At 48.7% G+C, this 27,764-nt stretch overlaps 2 protein-coding genes across 2 annotated transcripts; both read right to left on the reverse strand.

Annotated features, from left to right (window-relative positions):
• Positions 1 to 3,651: 3,651 nt before the first annotated feature.
• LOC135828753 (trichohyalin-like) lies at positions 3,652 to 13,368 on the reverse strand. The gene is made up of 4 exons (XM_065341175.1): positions 12,597 to 13,368; positions 10,114 to 10,771; positions 6,769 to 7,003; positions 3,652 to 5,809 (listed from the first exon to the last, which is right to left on the reverse strand). Exons 1-4 carry the CDS (start codon positions 13,079 to 13,081, stop codon positions 4,467 to 4,469), a joined length of 2,721 nt encoding a protein of 906 aa, XP_065197247.1. The 5' UTR covers positions 13,082 to 13,368; the 3' UTR covers positions 3,652 to 4,466.
• A 5,101-nt stretch (positions 13,369 to 18,469) lies between these two features.
• On the reverse strand, positions 18,470 to 20,228 carry LOC135828209 (apical junction molecule-like). The gene has a single exon (XM_065340664.1). It carries the CDS (start codon positions 20,142 to 20,144, stop codon positions 18,972 to 18,974), a length of 1,173 nt encoding a protein of 390 aa, XP_065196736.1. The 5' UTR covers positions 20,145 to 20,228; the 3' UTR covers positions 18,470 to 18,971.
• Positions 20,229 to 27,764: the final 7,536 nt, after the last annotated feature.

Consider the following 27,764-nt stretch of genomic DNA (forward strand, 5'->3'; position numbering starts at 1 on the left):
CTAAAGATGGCGATAAGTCCATCTTAAACGTGCGTACGGACTGTCAGCCTTTCGCAACCGGACATAGCCGTACAACTGACCTGGTTACCTGCTTGCCTCCGACCTGGAGCTTAGCGACACACACTCTGCCGTCAGTACCAGGGTAGACCTCCAACACCCGTCCAAGAGGCCACTTGCCACAGGGGTATCAACTGACACAACGAGGACGATGTCACCGACACTGAGATCCGGGTACTCTTTCCACCACTTGGAGCGACGATTCAGGGCTGGTATCCACTCTTGCATCCACCTTCGCCAGACATGGGATACAAGCATTTGGACGTGTTGCCAGCGGCGCCGAAGACACGGTGACTCGACGGCAAGATGATAGTGCTCAATGCGTCCAACCAGGAAGTGATTCGGTTTGAGTGGCAAGTCGTCGCGGCTGTCGCTAGAGGGAGAAACAATTGGACGAGAGTTGAGTAGCGCCTCTGCGCTGCAGAATGCAGGAAGATTGTAGGGCCGAGTATGCTCCCTTGGGGAACTCCTGCTGATATGGTATACAGCGATGAGGTTTTGCCACCCACCAAGCATTTAATGGACCGTCCACCTAGGTAGGAAGAGAACCAGGTATGCAGGGGGCCGCCAATGCCAAGATGGCGGACTTTGTGGAGGAGGCCAGCATGGGACACACGGTCGAGTGCTCCGGCAATATCCACGGCTAGAATACGTGCTGTACCGCCTCGGCCGACGGCTGTGATCCAGGCGTCGTGTAGAGCCTGTAGCGCATCTGAGGTCCCGAGGCGGCGACGAAACCCGACCTGGTGGGGTGTCAGAAGTTTGTAATGCTCAAGGCGATTCATTAGCTGGTAACGCTCTCCATCATCTTAGAGATTATACTCAGCAGTGAAACTGGACGATAATTCCTCAGGGCGGATCGTGCAGATCGCTTGTGGATTGGAACCACGCTGGCAGTCTTCCACATTTGTGACTGGACTCCATGCTGGAAGCAAAGAGCAAAGAACTGACAATGTGGCTTGACAAGTTCTCTGGCGCATTCCTTCAAGACACGAGCGGAAATACCGTCGGGTCCAGTTGCCTTTGAGGCATCCAGGCGAGCTAAAAGCCAGTGGACTGCATCGGGGCGAAAGTGGACTGTCGTTAGTGCAGAGGCGCCAGCGAATGCCGTGCCCGGTAAGTGCATCGTGGTAAGGTCGCGGCCTTGCACACTGCACTTGTGGGAAAAAACGTACGAAAGCCTCCGATTTCTCATAGCTTGTGGCCCTCTCGCAACCTTCACTATCAATGAGTAGGGGAATGTCAGTGTTCCGACCCTCGCCACAAGCGCACTTTAGCTTCGTCCACCATCCTTTTCCTTCAGGGACCCATTCGAAAAGCTATGCCTGAGGCTGTTCTCTTTGGAAACTCAAGATCTAGTGGGGACTGCGATAGCATTGTTTACAGAACGGGTAAAATGCAGTGCAAAATCGTGAGGGCGAATCCTCCAAGTGCGCCAGCGTTTGCCCCTCTCCTTCATTGCGGCTGCACATTCAGGTGTCCACCATTTCGGATCCGTTGACTTCACTGTCAGTGTCTTGGACGGAACGAACTGGGAAACGGCTTTCATGATTGTGGCAGTAACGTGCTCACGCGAAGTTTCTGGGTTGGCAGTAATGACGGTTGACCAATCAACCTGGCGGAAAATGGATCGTAGGCAGTTCCAGTCTGACTTTTCATAGCGCCAGATAGTTCGTTGCACCGCTGGTTCAAGGATAGGAAGAATACCTTTGAAGTCCGAAAGAATTACAGCGTGGTCGGATCGACGAATAGGGGACATTATGTGCGTGGTCACTGGAGAGTTGAACGGGGACATCACCAGGTCGAGTGTGCTATCCCCGCGAGTGGGACAGTAAACTTGCTGCGTAAGAAAGTAGGCTGTGCATGTGTCTTCGAGGGCTTCCCCCGCAGGTGTGGTCTTCGAGCTATGGAGCCAATTGCGTTAATGCACGTTAAAATCCCCGGCGAGTATGAGGTTGGCACCAAGTGCACGAGCAGAGGGAAGGATATCATCAAGATGGTTAATGAGCGTAAGATCACAGGCCCCGTCGAACCTGGCCTATAAGCAGTGCCCAAGACCATCTTTTGTCCATGAATCTCCCACTCCTGCTGTTGTGCGTGCACTGATCCCTATTTTGAACGTAGTGATTCCACGCTTGGATGTACCGATATTGCGCCACCTAGCATAGCGAATTCTGGTCTTGAACATCCGCTCGCTCCTGGACATGTGGGCGGCAGGTATGTCGGACTCGGGCGCGTCGCATTCTGTAGGACTACTCTGAGGCATAGTTTGGCCGCTCTTGGTATGGTCGTACTCGGGGAAGTAGGTTTCGGACGCGTTGTCGGACCTCCCGATATCGGTCCTCCCGTTCTCGGGCCTCCGGCTTTCGGGCCTCCCTTTCTCGGGCCTCCCGTTCGCTGCGCTACCGTTCTCGGGCCTCATGTTCTCCGCGCTCCCGTTCTCTGTGCTCCCGTTCTTGGGCCTCCCGTTCTCTGCGCTTCCGTTCTCGTCCTCCCGTTCTCGTTAAGCTCGTTTTGAGCAAACCGCTCTTGAAAGTTCAGCTCTGTGAAGGGCTGCTCTGTGGCTAGTCGATCTGACAGCCCCTATTGGGCATGAGTTTCTTGTGAATCACATTCATAATGGTTGTGATGTGAAAACCCCAACTAAGAACCACCTGCCAGTAAAGACCGCTTTCTCTGGCCCAAAAGGGGGGGGGGGGGAGGTCGTTAGTTACATGTTTTACTGTAAATGTTTTGTGGAACTTGCCAGCAACTATTCCAAAGAAATGTAGTAGTATACAGTGTTCATTGTTTTCATTTAAAACGGACGTCAATATATTGAACAGTTTCCTCCGAGACAAAAATGCGAAATTATTCATAAAAAGGACACACTTCTCGCTCATTATAATTATTAGGACTCTTAATAACAATATGAACTTAGAAGTTGCGACTTCGGCGGTATTAGTCATGAAATTGGTTGTTCCAACGATGAACCCACGCCTCTTGCTGAACATGACGCGTATGTTCCTCGTTGGAAGAACCAACTTCATGACCAATACTGCCCCAGTGGCAACTTTTAAGCTCGTGTTGTTATCCCTCACGCAGTCGTGCGACTAGATGTTGGAGGTGACAGCGTTATGAATAGATTTTGGCTCTCAACGTCTGTTTAGCATGAGCGACGGTGACTTGCGCTGTTACCTGGGACTTCACGAGGTGTTTGTTGCGCTGGAGACAAATGTTCTCTGTAAGTTTGTATCCCTAGTGATGGTTTGGCCTGGAGAGCAATATATAGCAAGTGGTGCTTTTTAGCACAATTTTCCTCAGCCTACTCAAGGTAAACTGAGGAGGATTAAATTCCCCGAAACAGGGTTCATTGAGGAGGGAGTGGTGATTTCTTGCAGGTTTGTCGAGTAGAAGGTACGACGTGCTTCTCGTGTGCTCCGAATGGCAGTCGTGAGGCAGTCAAGTGCGGTTAATGAAAAGTAGCAATTGCTCATGTCCGAGCATATTAGGAGTAAAGTCAAAACAAGGATCCACTCCCCCCCCCACACACATACGAGCAGATGCTGGCACATGCACGCACTCAGGCGAACGTGCATTTAATTTAACCTGGCGACTTATGGCAAATGAAGCAGAATGGAACTATACACAATAATTCAAGTGCATTGCATAGAGAGTCGGGTGACATGACGCAGAAAGTACATGGACCACGTACACACTGACAACAAAAAGAAACAATGGAGGGGTGTGATGGATATGTAAAAAAGGCCCGCAACATTGTTGGGGTTTCATATAATTATGAGTACATGGACATGACATATCACTCACGTCTGTATTCAGGTCAGTGACTATCATCTAAATTATGATTGTTGAACAGAACGGGTACAATTGTAGACGGACAAATTTGACTTCATGAATGAGCTGCGCGGTCCTTGTACCACACACACACACACACACACACACACACACACACACACACACACACACACACACACACACACACACACACACACACACACACACACACACACACACACACACACACACACACACACACACACACACACACACACACACACACACACACACACACACTACGCTGCACACTTGAGCCTAGGACTGTCTTACTCATGAAGTAAAAGAATAAAAAGTCAAATTTCTCTGGGCAGAGCTGTGCTTGCCAAATATTATACACTGACTAACTTGAATTTTGATCTTGCACGCCAAAGAACATGGAGTAAACAGACGTATTCTTATTCTCCTCTCCAACACAGGTTTTCTCGTCATTACTCTCGTTTATCTACTATACCATGGCTGGTTATAACAGCCCACATCATACTTTCATCGGTCAATGCAACATGATTGCGCGTAATAAAACAAAAATCCGGTAAATTCGTATACCGGGCCAAAAGTACAGTTCAATGTTCTTATCAGTCAGTATCCGAGCATGGCCGTGTTTCGGATTCCCACTCTTCCAACTCTTGCACGTCCCACATTTCAGTGTTCATTACCCGCTGTCCGGTGTTCAACTCCCGCTGTCCGGTGTTCAACTCCCGCTCTCCAGTGTTCAACTCCCGCTGTCCGGTGTTCAACTCCCGCTGTCCGGTATTCAACTCCCGCTGTTGAGCGTCATCCTGTTGAAGGTTCCGCTCTCTCATAATATTATCGCGAGGTTGGGCGTCCCGCTCTCTCTGTAGGGCGTCCCGCTCCCTCTTTCGGGGGTCCCGATCCCTCTGTTGGACGTCCTGCTCCCTCATAGGATCGCGAGGCTGGGCGTCCCTCTCCCTCTGTTGGGCGTCCAGCTCCCTCTTTCGGGCATTCCGCTCCCTCTGTCGGGCGTCCGGGTCCCTCTGTTGGACATCCTGTTCTATCTGTTGGGCGTACAGCTCCCGCTGTTGGCCGCACCATTCCTGGACTATCCTGTACAACTCCAACTGTCGGGTGTTCGTTTCCAGAATTTCTGCATGCTGTTCTTGAGTATCAGACTGTGGCTGTTCTTTGGCTTTGCATTCGTTGAGCTGCTTTCGGCATAGCTGCACTCGGGCATGCCAGTGTCTGGAGGACCTCTCTGGAGCATGAGACACTCGGTAGAGCCACTCATTGGCGAGACACTTTTGGGCGAGCCGCTCTTGTGGGAGCCGCTCTTGTGCGAGCCGTTCTTGGTCGAGCCGCTCTTTGATAACCCGCCGTTGGAGGAGCTCTAGGGAAATCCTATGTTTGAGTCGATATTGCTCGCGCCGCTCTTGGCGCGCTTCTTCACCCCGCAAGTTGGCAGGCCGCTCTAGAGCTAGCAGGTTTAGGGCAATCCGCCTTCTAGTGCGCTGCTCTTTGGCCAACTGCTCTTGGGCGAGCTGATTTCGTTCGAGCTGCTGTAGCCTCACTTCCTCAAACCGCTCTTGGAAATCACAGGATACCCTTTGCGTGGATTGGGGGGCTTTGTCTTGTTTGTGCCTGTCTTGGGTGTTAGACTCCAGGCATGGCCCTTTTTCGGCTACAGGAACTCTGGCATCCTTGCCCTGCGTATCCCACCCTGGGACATGCCGCTCTTGGGTGTTCAGCCCTTGGGCGCTATGCTCTTGGATGTGATGCTCTTTGTCGTGCTGGTCTTGCGGAGTCCAGCATGGCTGCTTTTCGGCTTCGGTTTCCCGCTTTTGGGCGTTCTGATCTTGGTCATCCTGCTCCTCCGCGTTCACGTTTTGGTAATCCCGCTCTTTGGCGTCCTGCTCTTCAACATCCCGCTCTTCCACATCCCGTTCTTCGATACACGACATCTCTTTACAGTATCACACAGTTATCCCTAAGGAAAAATTTCTTTACAGGAAATTACGACTAGGTAATTAATTTTCAGTAGGCAGTATTCTTACAATGTAAACCTTTGAACTAATAAAGCAGTTTGATTCATTGTAATGTGGGATGTGTAGCGCGAGTGACACTGTAAGCGCCGAGCGAAATGGCATAAATGGGCTCACCCGGGTGTGGCATTGCACCTGGGGGTAGATGGGGGGGGGGGGGGGGCCGCCAAACATTTAGAGCTCGAGTTTAAGGTCTTGAGATTAGGCAGACAACACTTGGTGTCAAGGCGATATTTTGACATCAGCTACGACGTCTTGTTCACAGGTGTTGCCTTGTCAACGTTGCTAATGTTTGAGTTACTCTGCTAGACACAGATCTCACGTGTTAGTGACACTGGAGGAATGTGGCGCCCTGCTGAGGACTGCCCAGTGAATAGTGTAAGGAATTTTAAAATCTCCCAGCGCTTCGGGATATGATGGGATAAATTCTTGGAAATATTTCGGGTTAGAGGGAAATAAATCGGCACACGAACGCCAGAAGCCAAAATTGGACTAGGCTTTGCGCACCCTACCAGTTCAAGTCGAATGCAACGGTGATAAACACTGCAGCAAATAAGTCATTATAACTGGCACTTGGGCGATCAGAGCAGTCAAATACCAGCATTACTGGCGCAAACTACTAATCAATAAAGGAGTCACGTCTTTGCCGGTAATGATGGTTTTTAGTGCTAGAGGTGTCCTGCTGAATTTCGTGATTTCTAACTAGGGATTTTTGCTACTTGAATATTCGTCTGACATGCCAAAGAACGTGGAGCAAACTAACCGATTTCTGTCAATTCTTATTCCGAACAAATGAACGGTATAATGGTATGGATAGTCAGTTTCGGGATCTGAATCCGAGCATGCCCTTTCTACCTCCTCCTGCATTCCGGCATCTCGCTCTTGGGCGTCCAGCTCTTGGGCGTCCAGCTCTTGGGCGTCCAACTCTTGAATGTGATGCACTTTACTCTGCTCCTCTTGAGAATCATGGCATAGCCGGTTTTCGGCTTTGGAAACCTGCTCCTGGCCCGCTCGAGCTGTTGAATTTTCCATCCCTGCTCTTGGATTTCCTTCTCTCGCTGTTGGATATCCCGCTGTAGGATATCCCACTTCCGTTGTAGGTCCTCCTGCTTCCGCTGTTGAATATCACACTCCCGCTATTGGAACTCATGCTCCCGCTGTTGGATCTTCTGCTCCCGCTGTTTGTTATCGCGATGAAGAAGGTATTTGGTTTAGATAGACTGACCCCAACTGCATTAGTTTTACAACGGTGTCATCTGTATTAGTTTGAGCAAAGAGTTAATTTGAAACTATACGTTTTGGTCTATCGCTGCTTGTCATCAATTGCTAGCCCCCTCCTTCAGTCACTGTTTCTCCTGCGTTCAGTTGGCCCGCACACAAATGCTCGTACTCGTGGCCAGGATACAGCTGCCTTAGTATTACCTATGGTTCATATTGGGTATGGACTGCGCTGAGTTTCTTTTCTGGCGGCAGGTCTGTGGAACACTCTTCCTCCAAACTGTCGTCAGGCACAATCTGCTGGTACTTTTGCTCACCTCACAAAGATTCACCTAGGGTTTCCTGTAACAAGGCCATGCCTGTTGGGACTCCCCTAGTCAAATATGAGCCGTCAGATGAGAAAACAGACCTTATCACAAAAAAGTCATATTTTTGTTTGTGGTACTATCTGATTGCCAGGAGCACCATGAATCGTATGCAGAAAACTAGAGTTGATTTGGACCAGGGAAAGTAAAGTTATAGCCTCGACAGTAGGAGATCATTGCAAATTGCACCTCAATTTTGGGTGCAATACCAACAATTGTTTCACCTACTTTGGATAATATTTTCTGTTTCCTTTGACCGATTTCCACAAACTTGGGCTTTCTGGAAAGCTCTGGCGACAAGCAACCCGTTGGGCCCAAATCCGATAGCAAATAAAGCACAGCTCCAGCGCAACAAGCTGCAGACATCGCTTCAGCGCTAGACTTGCGCCGTCACACGAAAATCGCTCGCCATTTCCATCTCCATTATCCCAGGACGCCCAATTTTTTTCGTGAAGATGCAGTGAGAGCTTCCAAGACGTCTGAGCCTGTTGCCGAGATCGTAGATCGCTTGAAAAGGGGGAAACCCCAGGTCTGGAGCGTTTGACTCGCGTGTAGAAATGCAAAGTGCCGTGACGTATCTTGCAGGCTTCGCATCTCGGGAACGCAGCATCGTGCCGCGATCGCGCTTGCTGCATTGGATTGCTTGGAGTTTTCTCTACGATTTACATACTTGGTTTGTCCCGAAAGACCGATATTTGACTGAAATACGACGGTTTGTAGCTTGGTTGTCCAGACGCACCAGCGGGTAAACTCGCCAACTTTCAAGTGCACTTTTCTGCACTGTACAGTTTTTGCGATAAGGTCTGTTTTCTCATCTGACGGCTCATATTAAATGGCCCAGAATCTGCGAAAACCAGGCTTAGGGTGAAATTTCACAAAATGACTTTCCATTCTCAGCTTCTACTGGGCATGGGAGGTCAGGAAACAAAATATTACAGATGTGGGTCGACTCATAGTGGTATTAAAAGTATCTCAAACACACCAGGGTATTATGTTAAAAAATTCATAAAAAAAACACAAAAATTGTTATCACAGGAAAGAAATGAAGAGAGGTCCACCAGACTGAAGGAAGAGACATGGATGATTTTTGTTTAGGTGACATGACAAGGTAGGCATGTGGGAGCAGGCTTGTTGTGGCCCCTTGGTGCTGCAGGCTGTAGTGGCCATGCACAGTTCTGTATGAATTTTGTTTGCTCCTCACTCAGCACATGCTGGGGCTGAATACATGTACTGGCATGCTCTGGCGCTACAAACCACAAGGAAACCCGACTCCAGTTGAAATGGCACCTTTTGAAGGGTGAATCTATTACAAGTTACTATAACTGTTCGGAAACAAGCAAGAACACAGCCTTTCAAACTGTTCCACTGTTCGTAGTAAGCGCATAGTGTGCTGGCTTGCTGCAGTATCTGCTTAGTGCTGACCAGCAAGTGCAATATCAGCATGCAGTACAATCCCTTTTTCTTTTTTTTTTTTTTTTTTTTTTTTGCTAGAGCCACGTAAACCCGTCATGTGTGAGCCATGAATAAGGGGAGTGGTGGCGTGGTCTGGGATGCTCTGCCGACCTTGGGTCTCGGCTTCATCACAACCAGGCGCGCCAATAGCAGAGAGAGAGAGAGAGAGAAACTTAGACAGAAAGAGAGAGAGAGAGAGAGAGAGAGAGAGGTATAGAGAAAGAGAGAGTGAGAGAGAGAGAGAGAGAAAGAGAGAGAGAGGGAGAGAGAGAGAGAAAGAGGGAGAGAGAGAGAGGAGAGGGAGAGGAGAGAGAGAGAGGAGAGAGAGAGGAGAGAGAGAGGAGAGAGAGAGAGATATAGAGAGAGAAAGAGCGGGGAGGGTTGGGGAGCAAGAGAACTAAATAAGAGAACTAAATAAAGTATTTAAAAAAATGAGAGAGAGAGACAGAGAGAGAAGAGAAGAGAGAGAGAGAGAGAGAGAGAGAGAGAGAGAGAAGAGAGAGAGAGAGAGTTGCAGCTAGCTGTCCAGCGAGGAAAGTCTCGAGTGGGGGCCTCTCGATCTGCTCGCTCATTCGCCTGGCATTCAGTAGCACTTCATCGCCAAGGACTTCAATTCAAAACAGTTTTCACACTGCGCCTCAAGCCTTTTTCCTCGTGAACTTGCTGCAAACGTATGAGCTCTGCTGCGCGTGTTCCCTTTGCATGAGGCCCAGAAACAGCTAGTATCACCGTACTTCGATTGGCTGGATCGATGTCATCCAGGTTCTCCTCGCTTTCGCCATCACGACTCTAACTGGAGACGATTTCTTCACCATTTTCCGCAAGCAGCAGCTAGCGCAGAAATTTCGCCATCCCTGAGTGTAGGAGATGGAATCCGTTCGATCAGCTCAAAAACTCTTCGTTGTGACTAGAGGAGTAGCAGGGAATATTCTACCGGAAGCCCTTTGACTTCCCTGACTGCTAAAACCCTTCCTGCCATGACTGCTACATCTTCAAACAAGCGAGATTCTCTTTGGTTCCACTTCACTACACTCGATCGTCCACGCGACACAGCCTTTTTACAAAACATCATTTTTCTCAAAAAAATGATTTTCACCCTAAGCCTGGTTTTCGCAGATTCTGGGCCAAATACTACTACATTCCGCTCCCACTGTTGGACTATCCGCTCCCGCTTTTGAATCTACCACTACCGCTGTTGTGTGTGCACTGATCCCTATTTTGAACGTACTGATTCCACGCTTGGAAGTCCCGATATTGCGCTTCCTAGCATAGCGAATTCTGGTCGTGATCATCCCCTCGCTCCTGAACATGTGGGCGACGGGTATGTCGCACTTGAGCGCGTCGCGCTCTGTAGAGCTGCTCTGTGGCATGTTTTGGCCGCTCTTGGTGGGGTCGTTCTCCGGAAAGTAGGCTTCGGACGCGTTGTCGGACCCCCCGATATCGGGCCTCCCGTTCTCGGGGTTCCGCCTTTCGGGTCTTCCGTTCTCGGACCTCCGGCTCTCGGGCCTCCCGTTTTCTGCGCTCCCGTTCTCGGGCATCCCATTCTCGGGGCTACAGTTCTCGGTAAGCTCGTTTTGAGCAAACCGCTCTTGGAAGTTCAGCTCTGTGAAGGGCTGCTCTCTGGCTAATCGATCTGACTGCCACGCTTGGGACTGAGTCTCTTGTGAATCAGAGGATGGTAATTCTTCGGCATACGGCTCTTGGGCTTGCCCAAAATGGGCGCCTTGCACTGGGGCGTTCTGGACTCGTTTGGCTCGCTCCTCGGCGTCCAGTTCTTGGAAACTCCGCACTTGGGCATCCCGCTCCTGGACATCTCGTTCTCCGATATGCGACATCTCTAGACAGTATCTTACCTTTAAGCGCACGGAAAAACAAAAACAGAACAACGTTTCACTACGCAGTAATATGGACAATGGTCCTGATATCTACAAACCCTGGTATATGGAATCCTGTACAGAGATTATGCGAATGATTTCAGGGTTAAGTCAGCTTATTTCGTCATGGGCGGATATGTGGTTTGTGCGGAGTATTGCTAGGTTCGTTACGCCGCTTCTTCGCCACAGCTACTCTACACATGATCCAATCGCCTAACCTCTATGGAAGTGAATGCAATTACAGTAAAACCTGTAACTAAAGACCACCGTGACTGGCGACCAGCCTGGTACTACAGACCGTTTCGCCAGGCATTGCTGGTCTTACATTCATAATGGATCACCTGCCAGATCACCTGCCAGTAAAGACCGCTTTCTCCGGCCCAAAAAGGGGGGCGTCGGTAGTCACATGTTTTACTGTAAATGTATTGTAGAACCTACCATCAAATATTCCAAACATAAGTAGTACAAAGTGTTCATAGCTTTAATTGAAAACGAACGTCAACATATTTAATTAATCGACGTGGAGACAACAATTTTATAATAGCAATAAAAAGAACAAATTCTGCAGTCATCGCCACACTACAACGAAGTCATGAAAGTTTACCAGAATTAATTTTCTTGTCACATTCATCAGTGGAAAGTCGTGACTGAAGAGTAACCATGCTGAACAATGATTAAATATACATTCAATGATGTGTTACGAGAACAAAATACAGTGCCAAAATAGAAAGAGGGAAGGTGAGACAATAGCAGTGAAGTGAGAGCTAAGTGCAACGGTGGGTGAAAAACTAATAATTATAACGCTAAAACTATGTAGTGAGACAAACAATCATGTTGTGCACCTACGAAAACAATTTTAACGCAACAACATGTTTCTTCTGCTTACAAAGATCAGGCTAATGCAAACGAATACAAACAGCCTCAAGTACTTTCAGCTGACTAGCATACCGTGCACGACAAAGAACAGAAAAACTAAAATCATCATACACCTGCAGACACTTAGGGTGAGACAACAAGTGAAGAAAAACGGCAGACTTCTTACGATCACAATCACCATCTGATTCCTCGTCTCCAACAACCGCAACCTCGTCCTCCGTTTCATCTCCCAACTCGTCCTCAGTGTCGTCCTCCGTGTCATTCTCCTCATCAACACTGATCGGTCCCAGGCTCGTTTGACGTTGTTTAACCTCTGTTCGTTGACTCCTCCTTTGATCTTGATGGCAACTTGTTACCATTGTTGTTGTTGTTGTTGTTGTTGTTGTTAAATCTTGTGTTCCCAGTGTCCTCGCCGGTGCTTGATCTTCAGTACTGTAATAATTCATTGAATAATTAGCCGTTGATCGTCTAGGTCTTTGAATGTTGATTGTGTTACTTTCTTTGTTGAATTCCGTTCCCTTCAGCCTTCTTTCTCGTTTTTCACAATCAGTGCTTGCCTCATCCATATATGCACGTGCCACCGACACCACAGACTCAGCCCCAGCACCGCCGATGATAGATGTAGGTGGCGGTTCTGGGGGAGGCAACGGCAAAGACGGCGATGAGGGCATTACCTCATCACAGCGTCCACTTTGGTCTTGAGCTGAATGTTGTTGTGGTGTGTTATCTTGTGTTGTTATGGTGCATTGTGTTGTGGTGACAATATGCCCATTACCCGACTCCAAGGCTCTCGATACGGGTAAACTTCTTTGGCTTTGCATTCGTTGAGCTGCTTTCGGTATAGCTGCACTCGGGCATGCCAGTGTCTGGAAGACCTCTCTGGAGCATGAGACACTCGGTAGAGCCACTCTTTGGCGAGTCACATTTGGGCGAGCCGCTCTTGTGCGAGCCGCTCTTGTGCGAGCCGGTCTTGGTCGAGCCGCTCTTTGATAAGCCGCCGTTGGAGGAGCTCTCGGGAAATCCTATGTTTGAGTCGATATTGCTCGCGCCACTCTTGGCGCGCTTCTTCACCCCGCAAGTTGGCAGGCTGCTCTAGAGCTAGCAGGTTTAGGGAATGCCGCTTTTTGGTTCGCCGCTCTTTGGCCAACTGCTCTTGGGCGAGCTGATTTCGTTCGAGCTGCTGTAGCCTCACTTCCTCGAACCGCTCTTGGAAATCACAGGATACCCTTTGCGTGGGTTGTTTGTGCCCGTCTTGGGTGTTATACTCCAGGCATGGCCCTTTTTTGGCCACAGGAACGCTGGCATCCTTGCCCTGCGTATCCCGCCCTTGAAAATGCCGCTCTTGGGTGTTCAGCTCTTGGGCGCTCTGCTCTTGGATGTGATGCTTTTTGTCGTGCTGGTCTTGCATGGCTGCTTTTCGGCTTTGGTTTCCCGCGTTTGGGCGTTCTGATCTTGGTCGTCCTGCTCCTCGGCGTTCACGTTTAGGTAATCCCGCCCTTTGGCGTCCTGCTCTTCAACACCCCGCTCTTCCACATTTCGTTCTTCGATACACGACATCTCTTTACAGTATCACACAGTTATACGTACGAAAAAATGTCTCTACAGGTGTTTAGGACTAGGTAATTTATGTTCAGTAGACAGTGTTCTTACAATGTAAACCTTGAACTAATAACGGAGTTTTGATTTATTGTAATGTGGGATGGGTAGCGCGAGTGACACTGTAGGCGCCGAGTGAAACGGCATAAATGGGCTCACCCGGGTGTGGCGTTGCACCTGGGGGTAGATGGGTGGACCGCCAAACATTTAGAGCTCGAGTTTAAGGTCTTGAGATTTGGCAGCCAACACTTGGTGTCAAGGTGATATTTCCACATCAGCTAGTACCTCTTGTTTACGGATAATGCCTAGCTGATGTTTGAGTTACTCTTATAGACACACATATCACATCTTGGTGACAATGGAGGAATGTGGCGCCCTGCTCAGGACTGCATTGTAAGGTTTGTAAATTCTCCTAGCGCTTCGGGATATGATGGGATAATTTCTTGGATATATTCCGGGTTAGAGGGAAGCAAATTGGCACACGAAGGACAGAAGCCAAAATTCGACTTGGCCTTGAGCACCCTTAGGCCTAACAGTTCAAGTCGAATGCAATGGTGAATGCAATGGTGATAAATATGGCAGAAAAGTAAGTCATTATAACCAGCACTGGGGCGATCTGAGCAGTGAAATACCAGCACTAGTGGCGAAAACTACGAACTCGAATTGCAGCCGTTTTGTACGCTTGCGTCCCCGTCTACGCCCGTCTACGGTATGAAAAGTTGGATCGATCCAACTCTTCCCGTCGCTTCCCGATCTGTACGGTAGCACAGTTGCGTTCCCGTTCCTGGTGTTCACATTGGACGCCGTCAGACAGTCCCGTCGCTTCCCGTCGATCCTTACGTCGCGTCCCGTCGCGCCCCATCGAATGTGAACTGGGCTTTACGCGTCCAATGTGAACACCAGGAACGGGAACGCAACCGTACTACCGTACAGATCGGGAAGCGACGGGAAGAGTTGGATCGATCCAACTTTTCATACCGTAGACGGGCGTAGACGGGGATGCAAGCGTACAAAACGGCTGCAATTCGAGTGTGAACAGGAGACGGCGTCGAGCGCCGACTACTCCCGATCCGTACTTGGATATTTTAAGCATTTCAAACACTGCGCTTCCCATGATAACTCACAGAATGGCTAGCACGACTTGAGTTGAATTTTAGCAACATAAGATCTCATGTCACTTATTGTATTTAGGGATAGTTCAGAAACCTGACAGACGAACTATTCTATCAGTTCCTGGGGCTATTATCTGAATGCCACAAATTTCAGGGCTAATTTTTTGATCTTCATGAAACACTGGTATTGTGAACTTGATTCCGCTTCTTTCAAGGAGAAATAATTGAAAAGAAGTCCCGAAAAACGAGAAATTAGGTCCGAAAGTCACCCCGTCACGGACCGTGTCTTATGACTCGCGCCGTTCGACGTTGAACGTCGCAACGACTGCTGCATGTCATGTCGTATGAATCGTACAGGATTTTACAGCTCACCTCAGCCCTCCCGACAAGCCCTTACGTCCCGTACTGTCGGCGTTGCGTCGAATGTGAACTAGGCTTGATCAACAAAGGAGTCACGTCTCTGCCGGTTATGATATTTTTAGTGCCAGAGGTGACCTGCTGAATTTCGTGATTTCTTACTACATATTTTAGCTACTTGGCTATTGCTCTTGCATGCCAAAGAATGTAGAGCAAACTAACCGATTTCTGTCAATCCTCATTCCGAGCTAATGCACGGTATAATGGTCTGGATAGTCAGATTCGGAATCAGAAACCTAGCATTCCTTTTCTAACTCCTCCTGCATTCCGGCATCTCGCTCTTGTGCGTCCAGCTCTAGAACGCACCTTACCCTGCTCCTCACGAGAATCATGGCATAGCCGGTTTTCGGCTTTGGAGACCTCCTCCTGTCCCGCTTCAACTGTTGAATTGTCCATCTCTGCTCTTGGATTTTCATCTCTCGCTGTTGGATATCCCGCTGTTGGAACTCATGCTCCCGCTATTGAATCTCCTGCTCTCGCTGTTTGACATTCCGCTCCCACTGTTGGACCACCCGCTCCCGCTTTTATATTTTATTTTTTTACTCTGTTCACATTCTCAGCTCGAAAATAATAAAGAAAGACAATGATACTGAGACTAGAACGAACGTCACAACTATTGAGCAGGGGCTGCACCGAGACGCAGCAGTGATGTTGGGGCATTGATGGCTCTGCCGATCTGAGGTCTCGGCATCACGGCCAAAACAAAAGATAGAACTGTACGAATCAGCAAAAAGAAAAGAAAGGAAGGGTTAACACCAGCGAGTGTGCGGGAGAAGCCGTCAGACTATTAACACAATTACAAGGGTTGTTACTGAGAGGAGCATCATCATGGCTGATCATGGCGAGTCGGTTGTCCTAGCCAGTTGTGGTGCATAGATAGGGATAGAGGAGAGCGACGAGACCATCATCATAGCGAGTCGACTGCCCAGAGCCAGTTTGTGCTTCGCAGATTGCGACAAACGTTAGTTTTGAATGCTTGCATTCCCTTGCTGTGGGGAGGCTGGGACAGAAGAGCGGCGGGGAGGGAGTTCCAGTCACTAATACTGCAGTGTGGGAACGAGCGCTTCAATGCCAGCGGGACAGATGCAAGCAGCTGGTGTTGGAGCTGGTGGTCATGACCAATGACACTACCATACTCACTGCGAGTTCTGGGGCTGGATGAGGGGAAATGGTGCGGTGGCAAAACAGAGAGCTGCTGCGGAGGGCCAGGCAGGTAATGCAGCTTGTATAGGCAGGCAAGCGGGGCAACAGAACGACGGATGGCCAGGCTAGGTAATAGTACACCTGGACTGATGATTCGCAAAGCACAGCGTTGGATATGATCCAGGCGTTGCAGGTAGCTGGGCGGAGCACCTATCCAGATGAGAGGGGCATACTGCATAACCGGTCAAACAAATGCCTTGTATACTGTGGTGCGGCCGGCTGGAAAAAAGGTGCTCTGTAAGTTTGTATCCCCAGTGATGGTTTGGCCTGGAGAGCAATATATAGCAAGTGGTGCTTTCAGGCACGATTTCCTCAGCCTACTCCAGCTAAACTGATGAGGGGTGAAATCCCCGTAACACGGTGGATTAAGGAGGAAGTGGTGCTTCCTTGCAGGTTTGTCGAGTAGAAGGTACGACGTGCTTCTCGTGTGCTCCAAATGGCAGACTTTATTCAGTCAAGTGCCTCAATGAAAAGTGACAATTACTCATGTCCGAGCATATTAGGAGTAAAATCACAACAAGGACCCCCTCCCCCGACCCACAAGAGCAGATGCTGACACATGCACGCACTCAGGCAAACGTGCATTTAATTTAACATGGCGACTTATGGGAGATGAAGCAGAATGGAACGACACACAATAATTCAAGTGCATTGCATAGAGAGTCAGGTGACATGACACAGAAAGTACATGGACCACGTACACACTGACAACAAAAAGAAACAATGGATGGGTGTGATGGATATGTAAAGAAGGCCCGCAACATTGTTGGGGTTTCATATAATTATGAGTACATGGACATGACATATGAGCCTGGATCAGCAAAAACCATCACATGTGCAAAATTTTCGAAAAATATTTTTGTGCTCCAAATTGATCCACAACCACTGATAACCAGTCTCAAGAAATTTGAGATCAATCACAGCACCGTAAGTGACCAAAAAATGCGGTACACCACATCCCTGTACAAATGTTGGAAGTGGCATTTCTGTGTAGGATGCAAGTATGAGCGTTGGTATGTGTCTGATCCTGTTAGGCATTGCCATCACTCAGCAGGCTAACAAGGAGGAATTTTATAGTCCTTGGGGGTGTACTCAGACACTGGCTCGTCCAAGTAAATCATTGGCTTCACTGACTATCGCGCAGCTAACGGCATATGGCCAAGTTCCAGGGGCTGATATTGCATCCACACCAGGCTCTGTACTGATGCTCTCCAAGCCCTTCACTTCCATGAAAACATATCTGCACACACGGAGTGCAATCACAGCAGCCGTGACTACTTAGCACACAGGCTCATGAGCATGAGGTACGTACTAGGTGCAGATACATTCAACGGTTACGTGACCCTACATGAACATATTTTTTTGAATTATTTTGGGAGCTGCTGCATGGACCAAATAAATGTTTCAAGTAACGTTGCTCAGTGTCCAAGCCAACGAAGCAGATCTTGTCTGGCGCTAGCTCTCGTTGCTCTTCCAGTCGTGAATCGAGACGCCTTTGCTCTGCATGGTCACTGTCGATATCCGACAAACTTACTAGTGAAGGAGTCGTTCACCGCTCAACAATATCCACTCGAGCCGTCGTCATTCTCATCAGCGCAGCTTTCTTCTACACGAAGTCTGCAGCCTCGCCGAGTCGCTTTGCGGCAGGAGAGAGTCGTCCTCTGGAGCTCCGCGGCTTTCACCTGACTCCCTTGATGAGCAATCGCCATCCCAGTCATCACCAAAAAATGTCGTGTCGTGATTGGCGTCAACGACGATCGATGTGCGTGCGATGCCCGCGCCCCGCGACCGTACCTATTCGCCAGCCAAGCTCAGGTACGTGGGGTTTCCCAGCCGTGTCTCCTCACTTGCCTAGGGCTCGCCTAGCTAGCTAGTCACTGACAAACAAACAAACACGGGCTTGTCAGGCGGAAAGAAAGACTAGTGACAAGAAAGACAGAAAGGTGGTGGGTAGTTGTTAGGTCCGCGACTTTTCTTTCGCTCGACTTCAACGTCACTTTTTGATCAACTTGATATCAAACACAAGTGATGGTTTTCGCTGATCCGGGCTCATATCACTCACGTCTGTATTCAGGTCAGTGACTATCATCTAAATTATGATTGTTGCACAGAACGGGTACAATTGTAGACGGACAAATTTGACTTCATGAATGAGCTGCGCGGTCCTTGTACCACACACACACACACACACACACACACACACACACACACACACACACACACACACACACACACACACACACACACACACACACACACACACACACACACACACACACACACACACACACACACACACACACACACACACACACACACACACACACACACACACACACACACACACACACACACACACACACACACACACACACACACACACACACACACACACACACACACACACACACACACACACACACACACACACACACACACACACACACACACACACACACACACACACACACACACACACACACACACACACACACACACACACACACACACACACACACACACACACACACACACACACTACGCTGCACACTTGAGCCTAGGACTGTCTTACTCATGAAGTAAAAGAATAAAAAGTCAAATTTCTCTGGCCACAGCTGTGCTTGCCAAATATTATACACTGACTAACTTGAATTTTTATCTTGCACGCCAAAGAACATGGAGTAAACTGACTTATACTTGTTCTCCTGTCCAACACAGGTTTTCTCGTCATTACTCTCGTTAATCTGCTATACCATGGCTGGTTACAACAGCCCACATCGTACTTTCATCGGTCAACGCAACATGATTGTGCGTAATAAAATAAAATTCCAGTAAATTCGTATACCGGGCCAAAAGTATAGTTCAATGTTCTTATTAATCAGTATCCGAGCATAGCGGTGTTTCGGACTCCCACTCTTCCGACCCTTGCACGTCCCACATTTCAGTGTACAACTCCCGCTGTCCGGTGTTCTACTCCCGCTGTCCCGTGTTCAACTCCCGCTCTGCAGTGTTCAACTGCCGCAGTCCGGTGTTCAACTCCCGCTGTCCGGTATTCAACTCCCGCTGTTGAGCGTCATCCTGTTGGAGATTCCGCTCCCTCATAATATTATCGCGAGGTTGGGCGTGCCGCCCTCTCTGTTTGGCGTCCCGCTCCCTCTTTCGGGGGTCCCACTCCCTCTGTTGGACGTCCTGCTCCATCATAGGATCGCGAGGTTGGGCGTCCCTCTCCCTCTGTTGGGCGTCCAGCTCCCTCTTTCGGGCATTCCGCTCTCTCTGTCGGGCGTCCTGCTCCCTCTGTTGGACGTCCTGTCGAGTTTTCGCCCCCAGAATTTCTGCATGCTGTTCTTGAGTATCAGACTGTGGCTGTTCTTTGGCTTTGCATTCGTTGAGCTGCTTTCGGTATAGCTGCACTCGGGCATGCCAGTGTCTGGAGGACCGCTCTGGAGCATGAGACACTCGGTAGAGACACTCTTTGGCGAGACACTTTTGGTAGAGCCGCTCTTTTGCGAGCTGCTCTTGTTCGAGCCGCTCTTGGGCGAGCCGCTCTTTGATAAGCCGCCGTTTGATTAGCTCTATGGAAATCCTATGTGTGAGTCGATATTTCCCACGCCGCTCTTGGCGCGTTTCTTCACCCCGCAAGTTGGCAGGCCGCTCTAGAGCTAGCAGGTTTAGGGCATGCCGCTTTTTGGTTCGCCGCTCTTTGGCCAACTGCTCTTGGGCGAGCTGATTTCGTTCGAGCTGCTGTAGCCTCACTTCCTCGAACCGCTCTTGGAAATCATAGCATACCCTTTGCGTGGATTGGGGGGCTTTCTCTTGTTTGTGCCCGTCTTGGGTGTTAGACTCCAGGTATGGCCCTTTTTCGGCCACATGAACGCTGGCATCCTTGCCCTGCGTATCCCGCCCTTGAAAATGCCGCTCTTGGGTGTTCAGTCCTTGGGCGCTCTGCTCTTGGATGTGATGCTCTTTGTCGTGCTGGTCTTGCGGAGCCAAGCATGGCAGCTTTTCGGCTTTGGTTTCCCGCTTTTCGGCGCTCTGATCTTGGTCGTCCTGCTCCTCGGCGTTCACGTTTTGGGAATCCCGCTCTTTTGAGTCCTGCTCTTCAACATCCCGCTCTTCCACATCCCGTTCTTCGATACTCGACATCTCTTTACAGTATCACACAGTTATCCGTAAGGAAAAATGTCTCTACAGGTGTTTATGACCAGGTAAATAATTTTCAGTAGACAATGTTCTTACAATGTAAACCTTTGAACTAATAAAGCAGTTTTGATTCATTGTAATGTGGGATGGGTAGCGCGAGTGACACTGTAAGCGCCGAGCGAAACGGCATAAATGGGCTCACCCGGGTGTGGCGTTGCACCTGGGGGTAGATGGGGGGACCGCAAAACATTTAGAGCTCGAGTTTAAGGTCTTGAGATTAGGCAGCCAAAACTTGGTGTCAAGGCGATATTTTGACATAAGCTACGACCTCTTGTTCACAGATGTTGCCTTGTCAACGTTAACGTTGCTAATGTTTGAGTTACTCTGCTAGTCACAGATCTCACGTGTTAGTGACACTGGAGGAATGTCGCGCCCTGCTGAGGACTGCCCAGTGAATAGTTTCAGGAATTTTAAAATCTCCCAGCGCTTCGGGATATGATGGGATAAATTCTTGGTTATATTCCGGGTTAGGGGGAAACAAATCGGCACACGAAGGACAGAAGCCAAAATTCGACTAGGCTTTGCGCACCCTACCAGTTCAAGTCGAATGCAATGGTGATAAATACCGCAGCGAGTAGGTCATTATAACCGGCACTTGGGCGATCAGAGCAGTCAAATACCAGCACTAGTGGCGAAAACTACTAATCAACAAAGGAGTCACGTCTCTGCCGGTAATGATGGTTTTTAGTGCTAGAGGTGTCCTGCTGAATTTCGTGATTTCTAGCTATGGATTTTTGCTACTTGAATATTCGTCTGGTATGCCAAAAACGTGGACCAAACTGACCGATTTCTGTCAATTCTCATTCCGTGCAATTGAACGGTATAATGGTATGGATGGTCAGTTTCGGGTTCAGAATCTGAGCATGCTCTTTCTACCTCCTCCTGCATTCCAGCATCTCGCTCTTGGTCGTCCAGCTCTTGGGCGTCCATCTCTTGAATGTGATGCACTTTACTCTGCTCCTCTTGAGAATCATGGCACAGCCATAACAGGTCGGCTTTGGAGACCTGCTCCTGGCCCGCTCCAGCTGTGGAATTTTCCATCTCTGCTCTTGGTGTTCCTTCTCTCGCTCTTGGATATCCCGCTGTAGGATATCCCACTTCCGTTGTTGGACCTCCTGCTCCCGCTGTTGAATATTTATTTATTTATTTCACCTTCCCGTGGCCAGAGAAAATAGGCCAATATGGAGGAAAGGGGGTCGTAGCCAGCCATGGCAGTAAACAAAAACAAAGTAAAAATAAATAAATATTACACATTACTGGAGGCAAAGAGAAACAAATCTGGATGAAGAATTAGCAGTTATTAGAACACGAGCTTCATGTTGGCTTTGAAATCCTTTAGCGTACAAGACGATTTTACTGATAGAGGCAGGGCCAGCCAGAGAGAATAGGCAGCGAAAAACGGAGATCTGGTATAAGCTGATGTTCGGGCTTGAGGTAAAGTGCAGGAATTGCGCGTAGGACTAGTGGGAAGAAACCAGTTATATTTACGCAAGTGCGGTGGTACTTTGTCAAGACGATTAGAATGAACAACAATACACAGTTTTCGATCCACTTGACTAGAGATAGGGAAGGTGTTAAACATATCATACAGCTCGGCAGAAGGAAAGTATGATGGTTTGCGGAAAAGGACTTTGAGTATCCTCTTATTGTGGACTTCCAGGGTACTCATTAACGATTTACTTAGTAGGGATGACCAGGCGGTTGAGCAAGAGAGAAAAATGGGGAGAATATAGCAATGATGAAAAAGGGGAATGCATTCAAGCGGTAGGTGGGAGCAGTGAGACACGAGGTAGCCAACAGCTTTACTGACTTTGCTACAGATATAGTTGACATGTCTACTAAACGATAAGTCTGAGTCAATGACCAAACCAAGATGTTTGTGTTGTTTTACCACTATGAGGTCTGTGAGGGATCCGGGAAGGGTGAATGCATAGGTTGGCTCTGAGTACGGCAGGAATAATATCTCAGTCTTGGCGATATTAGGTCTTAGTCTCCAGGTAGTCATCCACTGATGGACTTCGTTGATACCACGCTGGAGATTGTCTCGCAGCCTGTCTAGACACTCATTGAACTGGAGCAGTGCAGTATAGTCAGCAAATAAGGACACACCTTCAACATGACTGGGAAGATCATTAATATACACTAGGAAAAGGAGGGGCCCTAGGATGGATCCCTGGGGCACTCCGGATAGAACAGATCAAGCATCTGAGAGAAGTCCACATACAAAGACAACTTGCGTTCTGTCGGATAGGTAGTCTGTAATCCACTCCAGCGCTGAGCCAAACACACCGAAAACTTTGGAAAGTTTAGCAAGTAATGCACAGTGCCACGCGGTTTCGAAAACTTTCTCGAGGTCAAAAAAGCACATGGCAACTTTCCGCCCCATATGACGATGGTCGACAATGTTTTGGATCAGCTTGGTGAGCTGTAGAGCGGTCGAGTCACCACGACGAAACCCAGATTGCGCGGGATCCAGAGCAGGAGAAATATGATTATATAATTGATTGAAGAAGAGCCGTTCGCAAAGTTTGGAAATACAGGACAGGAGGGAAATTGGACGATAGTTACTAGCGTGAGATTTGCTGCCTTTTCACTTGTAAATAGGCACAATTTTAGCCAGTTTCCAGTCAGTATCGAACTTGCTTGTGGTAAAGGAGAGATTAAATAGGCCGCTAAGTAGAAAAGAAATCGCAGGAGCTAGCTTCTTTATCATATTGTTCGTGCACCGTCTAGCCCTGGCGCTTTCCCATATTGCAGGTTTGAGATTGCTTTACGAACAACTGCTGTAGTGATATGAACGCAGGTGAATTGGCGAGTAAGATGAGTGTCATATTGGAGAGGGGGTATTACTAAACATGGGTCATCAGGCACCGCGACAGAGGTAAACTGCTTGTTGAGTATGGTTTCTTTTTGGAAGCTTTCAGACACCAGCAGCCCATCTGGGCTTGCAATGTCAGGGATGCCAGGTTTTACTTTGTGCGATCGCTGACTGCGTGTCATGCAGGGTCACACACGCAACGGGAAGACTTCGTGGTAGTAAAATAGATATTTCGCAAACAACAAAAAGACAACTCTTTCTCTTCCTTTCGAAGAACCGAACTTGCCGAGCCTCGTCGAAAACAAACCCTGAAAAGACCCAACACTGTACTAGGACGGAATTCAGCGCAGAGCAAAAAATAATTATGAATCATGATACAATGCATGCAGTGTAGCGGTGAAAACTGGTGAATAAAGAATGCAGCAGGTTGGCAGCACGTGACCCGTCGTACCGCAGTACGCGACGGCGTCGCGGCTTAGAAATGAAAGGAAGCATTGCGAGAAAAGACAAAACGAAAATACATGTCCCTTTGTCAAAACTTAGAAGAAACAAACAAAATGCGACCAAGAATCATTTTGAGAGTCAACGTCAATACTCTTGTGCCGTTGTGCAAATTCTTGTCTTGCACTGTGCAACGCAAGAAACAAACAACCCACGAAATAACTCTTGAACTAACTGTAGGCTAAATCACTACATGTACGCGAAATTGCGTTCCAAAATAAACTGAACTTTCTGAGACATTTCATATTTCACATCCTGAAAGAAATATTGAATAAAATAGTAAATACATCGTGAAAAACACATGTACCGCGACGGCCTTCCCAACACTGCGGACAAACTGGTGAAGCGTAGTGCTGCCTGAGGTAAGTGTTGTTTTGATTGAACGAATGTACTGGTGGTGGCACCAGCGGGAGATATCTCACCTGGTTCCGCTGTGCCTTATAATTTATGCTGATAGGTTGTAGTCCGTAGGGAATTTCTTGGAGAGGCTAAATAGGTCACGCTTCAACTTGATAGCCTTGCGTAGTTCAGTGGAAACCCATGGATGATATTTGCCTGTAGACCCTGGGGTCGACGGAGTTCGATTTGGTTTGCGGGAGCTTTGAAGGGGAACATACTTGGACAGCACAGTCTGGAGGACACTGTGCAGGTTACTAAGTGCACTGTCCACGTCTGAGTTCCAAGGTACTGAGTCTAAGTCTGCAATGACCACCTCCCACACAGCAGGTGTGACGTGTCGGAGATCGAAAGACATAGGGTTAGGCTCCTGAGCTTGAGACGTTGTTTCGCGGGCAGTGGGATGTCGAACTGGCAGTACACAATGGCATGGTCTGAGGCGCCCAGAGGGCAGTCAGTTTCGACGCAAGACGAGAGATTGGTACGGTTACTAAACACCAAATCCAAGCAGGCTTGGACACCAGAGGGCGACGTGTATGTACATGTGTTGACGAGTTGGTGAAGACTTAATGGACTGAGCGTGCGATACAATTCAGCACCGGCAGTATTGGTGGAATCTGTCGAACACCATGACGTGTGCTTGCTGTTAAAATCACTTGTCAAGATAACGTGAGAAGATGAAAGAGGAAGAGTAATGAGTACATCTTCGAGAGTCTGCCAGTACCTTGCTATATCTGTTGGCTTAGCAGAAGGTGGACGATAACTGCAGCAGAGGAGGATCGGCTCAGCTGCAGCCGGATACGGCTGGAGTTGAACCCAAACGGCTTCGCACCCGTCGCGAACTAGATCGGGACGCATGGCAACAGACTTAAACTTATTCTGTCGAACAAGAATAGCGACACCATCATAACCTCTTGCACTTGTCCCGGACTTATTCTCTGCTGGGGGCCTGTCTGTCCGGAAGGTGTCATACCGCGTAATATTAAGTGCAATATTCGGGTCGAGCCAGGTTTCAGTTAGGCAGATTATGTCAGGCTGCCACTCTTCAGCAACAATAGTAAGCTCTGTACACTTATTCACTACAGAACGACAGTTTGTTGATAGGAGTGTGAGCTGGGGTGGTCTAGAATGCTGGTGAGTGGGAAGTGAGTGTCTGGTAGGAAAGAATGGGTGTGCGCGTGGGTTCAGTGCGGAAGGTGGGTTTGGATCCAATTGCATGGTCTAGTTACTAGCAGACTGATCCAAGGTTGTGCTGTCAGATGAAAATCTCCATTCCCTGATGGAAACTTTGCTTGGCCAGAAATCTTCTTCGAAAACCTGGTCAGTATGCTCAGCCGGAACAACAAGGTGAGCATAAGCAGGACCAAAGTACTTGGACTCCGAAATTGAGCAACTGAGGACGTCAACTGCTTTCTTTTTGCACCACTCACTGATAGAGTCAGCCTCACACCCAGGATCGACATTTCCAAGGTAGAAACACTTCCGCTTGATCCATTCTGCCCCCTGGAGGCTGCCTCGCTTACTTGACATCGGCTTTTTGTACTGTGACGTAATAGAACGCTGCAGTGCGGGAGAACGAGTCACGTGTCGGCGTGGAGGATACTGCCAACCATTACGGTCAGTGTCACCAGGAGTGCCAGAGCTGGTCATTCGCGTGCCATGTTTGGGTGCGCGAGGTGCGTACTGGGAACCTACTTGTACAATGGGCTCTGTAGAGGATGCGCCAGGAATAGTAGAAGTGCACATATTTGGACCTACTTGTACATTGGGCTCTGTAGTAGATGGACGTGAAAGGGTGGCAGCGTACCGAGTGGTTAGTGGCACTCCCGGGGCTCGCACTTGCTGACCTTTGAGCTCCCCCATCTCTTCCCGCAATCGTGACAATTTGGCTTCGAAGTTTTCTTGGGAAGACTTACTTGTTTCAATCACATTTCGTAGTAGCGAAATCTCATTTGAAAGTGCTCAGACTACGACTAACAGTTCTGATACAATTGGTACCATACCGGTTTCAGATGGCGCTCCTCTGGCTGGTGCGCTGGCTCACTGGCCCTGCTCACGGAGAGCGAACACGAGGTCCGCCCTGAATAGGTCGTCCCATCCTGGAATTCGGGCGTCTTTGGCTACCTGCTGCAACTCATTGAACTCGATCAGGGCTAGATCTAGGGTTGAGTCAGCCATAGCTGTGCTTCCTTGGTCAGTGATCGACAAACAAAACAAAAGTAAGGAGCCGATTGGCGGAGCAACAAAATTTGCTTCCACCTTCTACCATACCAAAAAAAATCACACTCCCGCTGTTGGAACTCATGCTCCCGCTGTTGGATCTTCTGCTTTCGCTGTTTGACATTCCGCTCCCACTGTTTGACTTCCCTCTCCCGCTTTTGAATCTCCCACTACCGCTGTTGTGTGTGCACTGATCACTATTTTGAACGTACTGATTCCGCGATTGGAAGTCCCGATATTGTGCCTCCTAGCATAGCGAATCCTGGTCTTGATCATCCGATCGCTCCTGAACATGTGGGCTACGGGTATGTCGCACTTGAGCGCGTCGCGCTCTGTAGACCTGTTCTGAGGCATGGTTTGGCCGCTCTTGGTAGGGTCGTTCTCGGGGAAGTAGGTTTCGGACGCGTTATCGCCCCCCCCCCATATCGGGCCTCCCGTTCTCGGGCCTCTGGCTCTCAACGTCTGTTTAGCATCAGCCACGGTGACTCAAGCTGTTATCAGGGACTTCACGAGGTGTTTATCCCGCTGGAAACAAAGGTTCTCTGTACGTTTGTATCCCTAGTGATGGTTTTCCTTGGAGAGCAATATATAGCAAGTGGTGCTTTTCACTAGTTTTCAGGCACAATTTACTCAGCATCCTCCAGCTAAACTGATGAGGGGTCAATTCCCCGTAACACGGTGCATTAAGGAGGGAGTGGTGCTTCTCGCTCCACATATATTGGCATACACAGAGACATAGACAACAATCGCGACAACACACAAAGTGAAGGGTAGTTGGCCGCAGCCAGATGTGAACCGGATAACGAGTGAGGTATGGAAGCAAAGACTGAGAACAGAGTGTCTCAGATAGAATAGGCGTGCCAGTGGATAGCAGAAATAGGCCTCGATGCAGAACAACTTGGGACCGTCACATTAATTTTCCTGGACTGAGCCAGCCGGGAAAAAACTTTCGGAGCGACGGACTCAGTTGTGAGGGAAAAACCGGGTGTATATCCCCAATGGCGATTAGGCATCATGTAGGCATGGCAAGCATATCACAGCAAACAGTGATAAAAAGCAATGATATTATGCACAAAAATGAAGAGTGGGAGGGCAGGGACATTGGTGAGACTCAAAACTGACCAAAGAAGTCAGGAAAAGAAGCGACAAAAAAGAACAAACAAGATGCCATATTTGCAACTGAAAATATTTCGCGAGAAATACAACTTTCTTGCAAGTTTGTCGCGTAGAAGGTACGACGTGCTTCCCGTGTGCTCAGAAAGGCAGTCTTGAGTCAGTCAAATTCGTTAATGAAAAGTGACAATTACTCATGTCTAAGCATATTAGGAGCAAAGTCAAAAGAAGGACTCCCCCCCCCCACACACACGAGCAGATGCTCACACGTGCACGCACACAGGCGAACGTGCATTTAATTGAACATGGCGACTTGTGGGAGATGAAGCAGAATGGAACCAAACACGATATTGTAAGTGCATTGCATAGAGACTAGGGTGACATGACGCAGAAAGTACATGGGGCACGTACACACTGACAACAAAAGGAAACCATTGAGGCTTGTGATGGATATGTAAAAAAGGCACGCAACATTGTTGTAGATTCATATAATTATGAGTACATGTACATGACAT

The sequence above is a fragment of the Sycon ciliatum genome, chromosome 12, assembly GCF_964019385.1.
Source record: "Sycon ciliatum chromosome 12, ocSycCili1.1, whole genome shotgun sequence".
In the NCBI taxonomy this organism is placed as follows: Eukaryota; Metazoa; Porifera; class Calcarea; order Leucosolenida; family Sycettidae; genus Sycon; species Sycon ciliatum.

Bases quoted from the DNA above. Each gene is read 5' to 3' on its own strand.
- LOC135828209 (XM_065340664.1), bottom strand. From the start codon at position 20,144: ATGTCGAGTATCGAAGAACGGGATGTGGAAGAGCGGGATGTTGAAGAG.
- LOC135828753 (XM_065341175.1), bottom strand. From the start codon at position 13,081: ATGCAAGACCAGCACGACAAAAAGCATCACATCCAAGAGCAGAGCGCC. The intron at 7,004-10,113 runs GTAGTGGTAGAT...GATATTCAACAG, and splicing joins TCAGTGCACACACAACAGCG to CGGAAGCAGGAGGACCTACA. The intron at 5,810-6,768 runs GCGAGATGCCGG...GATACTGTAAAG, and splicing joins CAAGAGCTGGACGCCCAAGA to AGATGTCGTGTATCGAAGAA.